General features: G+C 35.6%; 1 protein-coding gene across 1 annotated transcript; it reads right to left on the bottom strand.

Annotated features, from left to right (window-relative positions):
* Positions 1-6,041: 6,041 nt before the first annotated feature.
* On the bottom strand, positions 6,042-8,266 carry LOC143627834 (uncharacterized). The gene is made up of 2 exons (XM_077097556.1): positions 7,432-8,266; positions 6,042-6,547 (listed from the first exon to the last, which is right to left on the bottom strand). Exons 1-2 carry the CDS (start codon positions 8,264-8,266, stop codon positions 6,042-6,044), a joined length of 1,341 nt encoding a protein of 446 aa, XP_076953671.1.
* Between the last annotated feature and the right edge of the window lie 1,631 nt (positions 8,267-9,897).

Below are 9,897 nucleotides of genomic sequence, written 5' to 3'. Positions count from 1 at the left end.
TGGTTGTGGGGAGACCGGACACTGGAAACGCAATTGCCCGGTCTACCTAAAAGAGCTAAAAGACAAGAGGAATGCGGCGCATACCTCGGGTAATGTCTTTATGATTAATGTTGAGCTAAATCTTATTTCTTCTAACACATGGGTATTGGATACCGGATGTGGAACTCATATTTGCAATTGGTTGCAGGGGTTCAAAAAGAATGAAGACTTAAAGAAGGGCGAAGTGAATCTTTTCATGGGCAACGGTGCAAGGGTGCACGTGGTCGCTAGAGGAGACTTCACTTTATCGCTTCCAAGTGGTTTGGAAGTTGTTTTGAGAAATGTTTTGTATGCTCCTAGTTTGACTAGGAACATTATTTCTGTGCACCTTCTTAGACAATGTAATTTTGACTTTAAATTTGTAAGATCAGAAATGCATGTATCATCTAATGGTATCTTTTATTTTAAAGCTATACCAAACAACGGTATTTATGAATTGGTTCATGATAATACCTTAAATAGCTCATTATATCAAACTTCTACTAAAAGACTCAAAAAGGATTTGAGTGATTCCTACATTTGGCATTGTCGCCTTGGACACATAAACAAGAATCGTATAAATACTCTCCAAAAGAAAGGTCTTTTGAAAACAAACGAGTTAGGTTCGTTTGATGAGTGTGAATCTTGTATTCAAGGCAAGATGACCAAAGAGCCTTTCAAAGGTACAAATGAAAGGGCTAAGGATTTGTTAGGTATCATACATACGGATGTATGCGGACCTTTCAAGCCAACTAGTAGGAATAGTGAAAGGTACTTCATTACCTTTACCGACGATTTTAGTCGATATGGGTATGTTTATCTAATGAAACACAAACATGAAGCCTTTGAAATGTTCAAAGAATTTCAAAATGAAGTACAAAATCAGCTCGACCGAACAATCAAGGTACTCCGCTCCGATAGAGGAGGCGAATACCTAAGTGATGCTTTTCAAAGTCATCTTAGAGATTGTGGAATTATTTCACAGCTCACTCCTCCTGGAACTCCTCAACATAACGGAGTATCCGAGAGGAGGAATCGAACACTGTTGGACATGGTTCGATCAATGATGGCACGAAGCTCACTACCGCCATCATTTTGGGGATATGCGCTACTCACAGCGGCTCGTATTTTGAATATGGCCCCGACCAAAAAGGTGGATCGAATACCCTATGAAGTGTGGCATGGAAAGGTTCCATCCTTTTCATATTTAAGGGTATGGGGATGCATAGTTTATGTTAAACGTGACACCCCAAATAAGCTTGAGGCTCGATCCATCAGGTGTATCTTCATAGGATACCCAAAGGATGATATAGGATATATATTCTATGATCCTAGTGAACAAAGAGTGTTTGTTTCACGCAAAGGATACTTCTTAGAAACTAGGTTCCTTATGGAAGGACCTAGTGAAAAGAGAGTGGAACTTGAAGAGGTTCAAGAATCACTGGATGATACACAGTTGGTCGATACTAGCTTTCAACACGAGGATGTTGAAGATGATCAAATGGTTGATCATACACACGTTGCTCGCAGATCTAGTAGGGTTAGTCAACCTCCCAAGAGATATGGATTTCTTATGGATGATTGCTACTTGGTCGATTCGGATGAACCGATCTCCTACAAAGATGCTATGTCACAACCTGATTGTGACAAGTGGCTTGAAGCCATGAGCGCCGAGATGCAATCCATGCACGATAATCAAGTTTGGGAATTGGTTGATCGTCCACTTAACTCCAAACTGGTTGGATGTAAGTGGGTCTTCAAAAGGAAGACCGATATGCATGGAAATTTAGATACTTACAAAGCACGACTTGTAGCAAAAGGTTTCACGCAAACTCAAGGGATTGATTATGATGAAACCTTCTCGCCGGTCGCGATGCTTAAGTCGATTAGGATATTATTTGCCATTGCAGCTCATTTTGATTATGAGATATGGCAAATGGATGTCAAGACCGCTTTTCTAAATGGATATCTTGAGGAAGATGTCCATATGGTTCAGCCTGAAGGTTTTGTCGATCCATCTAACCCTGATAAAGTTTGTAAGTTAAAGAAATCAATCTACGGGTTGAAACAAGCATCACGGATGTGGAATCATCGTTTTAATGAAGAAATCAAAGCGTTTGGTTTCGTCCAAAACGGTGATGAGGCGTGTGTGTATAAATGGGCTAGTGGGAGTATAATCATTTTCCTTATTTTGTATGTCGATGATATACTTTTATTTGGAAATGATATACCAAGTATGGAAAACGTTAAAGCGTGGTTAAGTAGTCGTTTCTCAATTAAGGATCTTGGAGAAGCGACATATATCTTGGGAATAAAGGTCTATAGGGATAGACAAAGGAAATTGATCGGACTCAATCAAAGTGCGTACATTGATAAAATCCTGAAAAGGTTCAGGATGGAAAACTCTAAGAAAGGTTTGGTACCTATTCCTAGAGGAACCGTGTTGAGCTCATCCCAAAGTCCTAGCTCTAAGGAAGAGCAGGATAGGATGAAGCATGTTCCTTATGCTTCGGCAATAGGATCTATTATGTATGCAATGATGTGCACCAGACCGGACGTCTCGTATGCTTTAAGCATAACGAGTAGATACCAGCACAACCCAGGTGACAGTCATTGGATGGCTGTCAAGAATATATTAAAATACCTTAGAAGGACTAAGGATATGTTTTTAATATATGGGTCTGGTGAGGAGGAACTCGTCGTAAAGGGTTACGTGGATGCGAGTTTCCAAACTGACCGAGATGATTCTCGGTCACAGTCGGGATATGTCTTCATTTTGAATGGAGGCGCTGTCTCTTGGAAGAGTTCGAAGCAGGATGTTGTCGCGTTATCCACTACAGAATCTGAGTACATCGCCGCTTCAATGGCAGCCCAAGAGGCTGCATGGATGAAAAAGTTCATCATGGATCTAGGGATTATCTCTTCCATTCAGGAGCCCCTAGAGATATTCTGTGACAATGAGGGTGCTATTGCACAGATCAAGGAGCCTCGTGCTCATCAGAAAACGAGGCACATTGAGCGCAGATTCAACTACATAAGGGATGAAGTTGAAAAGAGAAAGATATGTATTCATAAAGTTCATACCGATCAAAATATTGCGGACCCACTCACGAAGCTCCTCGATAGGCCAAAGCATGAGGGTCATGTTTGTGCATTAGGACTTCGGTATTCTAGTGAGTGGATTTAATCTGTATTTAGTGTTTGTAAAAGAGCGAATGTAATGGGTATCTCATGAAAATTAATTATGTTTAATTATTCAATGAGTTATGTTCTATATTTGCATGTTTAATCCATGAATGACTTATGTTGTTCTAAACGTCCGTAGTCGATCATGCTTGTGGGAACAAATATGAAGGTAAGACTATTATGAACCCGGATTGGTTGATATTCATGTGATGAATATAAGGCATAGGTTTGCCACCAAGGTTCATAGATATTTGTGGGATACAAATATTGGACATGATCCGCTCTCAAGGATCACTGCATGGAGTTAGTGCAACTGATCATAAGTAATCCTTGAGTAAAGGCGAGTATCATTGTGTCCTTTGACCTGAGATGCATATTGGATCTGGTTTTTCATCAAGTCTGATAACTTGACTCTCTTCTTTGTTTTTCGGTAACACGATGACGTAAAAGAAAGAGCTCAGATATCATACGAGATGTCAACAAGGATGTATGCAGTCAAGATGGGATTTGTTCCTCTTATGTGTTGAGAGTTTAGATGTCTAAGGCCTGTTAAGTTAAATCATTGAGAGAATGATCACTCTGTGTCTCTTCGATTTAACAGGACATCTAGTAACAAAGGGATATAATGATAAGACTTACCTATATCATATCAAGTATGGACTTGAAGGGGATGATGTTATTGAATGGCACTTAGTCGAACACACTAGGGGTGGTGACCTGTTGTTAGGCGGTATTCACCATTAGCATTAACTTCTTATGAGTCACGTGCAAGTGGGAGATTGTTGGAATACCATATGCCCGAGACACATAATTAGGTTAATATGGCTAGTTGTGTTTGATCCAAGTCGGGTCATACCCAATAACGAGTTAGACACACACCAATTATGTATTTGTTAAGATAAGATCTATAAGACAAATACAGAACACGATACATTCAGAAAATCGGGTTTCTGAATATTTACTTGAAAGTGTTAAATAAATTAATCGGTTAATTTATTTATTCAAATAATTATTATTGGAATGATTATTTAACTATGTATTCTTTTATAAAATGGTTTATAAAAGATGGGGTGTTTATATATTTTATAAAGTATAAAATAAATAAAAAAAAAAAAAAAAAAATATATATATATATTGGGGCCGGTTTTAGGGTGGGCCCCACACCCCATATCTTGGTCAATATCATGTCATGAAAGGTTGAGTGTTTGCATAAAACAAGAACCTAACACCATGCTTCATGATGGTGTATAATGATAAAAGGTAAGATCAAGTTCATTCAACATAATTTTCAAGTAACAAAAACACCAACAACTCTCCCTTTCTTTCTTTCTTGTTTACGGCCAAAAGGAAAAAGGAAGGGCTCGGGTCTCGGGTTTTTCGTGTTCAAGCTTCCTAGCATAGCTCGGTGTGTGTTGGAGGCTCGGGGTATATTCCGTTTGAGGGTTTTCCTTTGAAAGTCTAGCATTCACATTATCATCTTCTTCAACCATCTACTAAACTCTTAAAGGGTTAAGAATGTAAGTTTTACAAGCTTTGATAGTTTAGCTTTCCCGTATTACTTGATCCTTACTTCGGGTTTCTAATATATAGATTATTGGTAATCTAATAACATGGATAAACTAGGTTGTTCATGAACATATATTATATAGACTTGTAATATATACACATATAAACACATGGATACATATGTTTAGTTTGCAAATACCACGCTTCCGCCTTTAATGTGACTAGTTAAATGGTTAACTAAGTTTGTAAATTCCATAGAAACCCAACAAAATGAACTTATAAAAACCTACAAAAATAAATTATGTTGAGAGTGGGATTTGAACCCAGGCCCTTTCGGACCAGAACCTTAATCTAGCGCCTTAGACCTACTCGGCCAACTCAACCTATGTTCAAATATTAACATAATATATTTAAATACATATAAAGTAAATACATGTGAAAGTGAGTGACATGTATTGAGTGTTTTCTTATCCTTTTTCTTCTTTTCGAGACATTCATTGAGTTTAGTTTAAATTCATTTCTCCTATCTAAGTTAAACCATAAAATGAAACTTTTAAATATTCAAATATATCAACTGGCTTTTTGAAGAAATTATGTTAACAACCTTGACTTATCAGGATGTTTGGCTTGTAGCAAAGTGGCAAGGCTTGATGAGCCCGAAAGATAAACATTTGGTAAAACGGACATTCAATCTTAGATGGTTATCGCCGTTAGAAAAGGACATTTAATTTACCGGCATTTAGGTTCTATTAATTGAACACAATGAATGTGTACTAGTTAATACTATTATAGAATTAAGGGGACGACTTCACCTTTGATGATATGAGGCTCTCGTCAAAACCCATCCCCATGGGCATACTTCCCGGTTCATGTGGAACACATGATGATTTTGTTGTTGCTCTAACTTCATCTCTTGAGATTACAAAAGTGACAGAACATACTTTTGATGATGGTTACAGATTTTTTAAGTTGAAGGATCTAAGGATGATATGACAAAAATTCATGTGCTTTTAAACAGATTTAGTCAAGAGAAAGTGAAGAAGAGAAAGCTATGATACTACTTTAAAACATTTTGATTTAAAATGCCATATGACTCTTTTTGGTATAATCTCTTACAATGAATCTTTCAACAGCATTTTACTTCATTTTGGTATAAACACCTCAAAAACAACAAAACACTAAATCTACCTTAGATTGAATATTTGAATCAAAATGAATAAACTCAAACCTCATAAAGCAAACAATTAATACTTCATTTTGTAAGGTTAAAATCTTTGAATTATATACCAGATCAACAACGAATCGACTTTCATATAAGTATATAAAAATATTTATGGCTTAGACAGTATGTTCGGTGATTTTCGGTAACTGTTACTCTCTATCATGATTTCAAACAAATCTCCTTCAGAAGCCTCATCACATTCCTTCATCTTTCCTTTATTAACATTCATATGATATGATCCACTTCTTGCTGCTTGGTTTAACCATTGTGAATCTATATTTCTCATTGAAAAAAGCTCTTTGCTATCTTCATACCCCGATGATGAGGAAGTTGCCACTGGTCCAATGAAGCATGGATTTTGAGTTCTTTGCATATTTGCTGGTGCATATTTAAAGACACTTTGCCCGAAATTTACAAGCACCACAACATCACTGCTTGCTGCTAACACTGGATAGAGTGGGGTTCCAAATTCATCTCCTTTACAGTTGATTTCAAGTACAAGTTTGGAATCTACCGTGAAAAAAAGGTTCTTTAGACTTGGATTGTATCCACAACCGATCACCTTATCTGATCTTTCCCATCTTTCAATATTCGATTCAGTTATGAGTTTATTTCCTACAAAATCAAGTAAATTACTAAACTACATATCTTAAAGAAATATCAGTTCAGAAAGATACTAAAAGCATTATCAGCTTAAATGAAAGTTAAATTGTATTAAGTATACTAACAACAAAATTACATATATAATATCTAAAATCTAAATACAAATGACTCAACATCTAAAAGCATAAAGAAAGTTAGGTCCGAAAAGACCCTAATAAAGACATATTATACCTTGTTATATCACATAGAAGTTATTTAAAAATGAAACATGAAAAGTAGGCATGAAATAAATTATTATACACTTTTCCAAGTGTTAAGTTATTTGAGCTAAATAAGAATTGGTTGGTTGGTTGTTTGGTGGACCTGCCAAGGCTGTTTTATCACACTTATGTTTCTTAATGTTATATTATATACACTTCCAAGTTCCATCCCAATAATAATGAAAATAATATTAGTTTGTCTTATATAAGTATTCTTTTTTTACATTGCTCAATACATCTTTAGAATCAAGGATAATGTATAAGAAGATTCATTTTCTTTTACCCTAGGGTTGTTTTCTTAATAAGAGTAGTGAAAATTGAAGAATATATTATATGTAAAAGTGAAAACGACGGTTATGCTAACATTTACATTTGTTTTTATTCGGTTGGATTTAACTTGTTAAAATTTATACATGTTAATACCCATTCAATAAAACCAGTGTTAACTATTCAATTACCTGCACCCGTTCTAATCTGAATTAACATAACATTATTTTTCTAACATCATCCCGTTCTAACCTGAACCCGTGCCCCAAACGATCTTACATATTGTGCTAAAATAACACATGCAAATGTTTATGACCTTGTGTTGGTTAGATTGTTGTCAAGTATTAAGGAGAATAAAATAGAGCATACCATCCAGGTAAACAGAGCCATCAGAATGAAAGCCAATAGACTCGGGATAACTTCCCGGAAGCTTCACCAAAAGGGGACCTCCAACGGTAAACCCTACCGACAACATAACACTAACCTCATTCTCCCCTCCACCTATCTCCTTCACACAACTTCGACCTCTCAACTCTTCCATATTTGCATTCCCACCCTTCACCTTTACATCATTCTCTTGAATCAACATAATATTCTCATCCTCACCCAAACTCATCCCTCCTTTTCCATTAACACCCTTTCCATCTTCACTCTCGTAACATGATAAAATCGTAATTTCAAAATATGCCTCTTGCGGAAACGGTGACGTATTACCCACCTCCGGACCTGGTAACGGCAAAGCCGATCTAATAACCGAAGCCGCCGACATTGCTAACGTTGTCGTTTTAATGATTTTCTTAAAGCCTGAATTAAACCGAATCTTTTGCATGAAATCCGCGGATCCCGGACAAACTTCCCAACTTATTTCCACGTCATCCTCGTACTCTCCGGAGCCGTCAACGCCGCCAGCGCATGAGCCTAGTAGAAACCGGCTTGATCCAACGGACGAGGATGAAATATAATCCGTAAAAGCAAACCGTGACCACCCGTTTTCTATAGCGTCGGTTATGAGTGTAGGGTTATCCGACCAGTTGAACAATGTTAATTTTTTTGACGATGTTTCATGTCGGGAAACAGACGTGTTTTCGACGGCTGGCGGCGGCGGTTTAGGGTGGCGGAAAATGTACTTGAAGAGGATAAAGAGGAGGAAGAGGAATATTCCGGCGGATGCTGCCACCAGTGTAATGTGTATCCACCCGAGCATTGTATGATTGTATTGTATCAATAATTATTTAATTTTGGTGATGAAATTTTGAAATTGTGAAGCGTGGTGAGATGTTATATGTGAAGGTGGACGGCAATTAAGTAAAAATATAATTATGGAATAAAATATGAGCAATTAAATAGTTTTTTCTGTTTATCTTCTCCTAATATAAATTGGTTTAATTTGTTACTTAATTCTGACACCACACCAGACACCACCTGTTTTATTTTGCCTTAAAATTTTTTTTCTTGGTCTCCCGACACACATGCTTTAAACCATATAAACATTGGAGTTTTGGAGTTGGGTTGCTTGCCCCTTATTTGTTTATAAGAATAATGTTTTTTTTTAAATAATTAGAAGCTGATATGGTTGTGATTGGTGTTTTGTTTAATATGCCTTGAGTAAGGCTACAAATATAGATGAAGATCCAGTTAATAAATCGTGCATCTAAGGACCACTTGTGACAAAACATACACATCCCTAACTATTTTAGTAGGTTTATGACCGCATCAACCAAATTTCTTTATTTTAGTAGGTTTATTCGATTGTGACAAAACATACACATCCCTAATTATTAATTAGGATGCTCTTATGGTCTTTGACCTTAAATTGTCTCCTTTTGGTCTTTATATCCCTCCCTCATTCAAGGGAGGCTACCATATCTTACCAGTGACATCATCTTATATAATTAAATGTTTACTTTTGTTATAATCTATGCCTATTTTATTGCCATTATAATATATAATCCCATTTGTATATACATTGAATCATATGTTAACCTATATTATATTAATAATCAAAAAGTTTAGTTTTTTAGTTAAACTTTTTGACAAGGCTTTATATTCATGTTAATTTTGTCTTCATAACTACTAGAAATTAAAGATGGTGACATATAGGGTCATAAGGTGGGTTATGATAAGAGCTAAAAACTATAGGAAGCGATATGGGTCATTAGATCTTAGATGTTAAGAATGGAAATTATATCTAGTCAAAGAATGGTGTGCTTTATTTTTTGAATGCTAATAGTATTTTAAAAGGGCAAAAATGTCTTTTATACCATTTAGAAACGTTAACTTCTTTTAATAATTAATGTATTTTAATCAATATCTAGAAATCAAATAACTAGTGATTACATCGAAACATAAGGCAATCTTAAAAAAATATCTTTAAAACTATGTACTTTAGAGCATTCTCATCCAATCCTGTATTTTATGTGAGGGGTGTTTTTACAATTTAGAGAGTGATTTTGGGTGTTGTGAGTGAAGAGTTTTTATATTTTAGAAAAAACAGTGATTTTTCTGTATATTTGAAAAGTTACTGTTCACCTCCTATAATTTTTTAATATTTTTTGAAAGTGGTTGTGAGTAAGGGAAAGAAAAAAGTTAGTGAAAAAGGTATAAAAAAATATTATTTAATTAAAATAAAGAGAGAAAATATAATGAGTTTCAGTGTAATTTTTAGTTTAGAGATAAGAAGTAGGATGAGAATGCTCTTATCACTACAAAATAAAAAACCATAGTCACGCGTTTCTTATCAATGTCAAATCACGTTTTGTGAAACACAACGTTTGATAGTGATAAACTAAACACACTTTAGAATTAAAACACAATCATATACTCACTAAACTAGTG

This window comes from Bidens hawaiensis, unplaced genomic scaffold, assembly GCF_021521415.1.
Source record: "Bidens hawaiensis isolate Kalapana, Puna unplaced genomic scaffold, B.hawaiensis_p1.1 tig00004743_1, whole genome shotgun sequence".
NCBI classification, from domain to species: domain Eukaryota; kingdom Viridiplantae; phylum Streptophyta; class Magnoliopsida; order Asterales; family Asteraceae; genus Bidens; species Bidens hawaiensis.
This window is presented reverse-complemented; position numbering and strand designations above follow the sequence as displayed.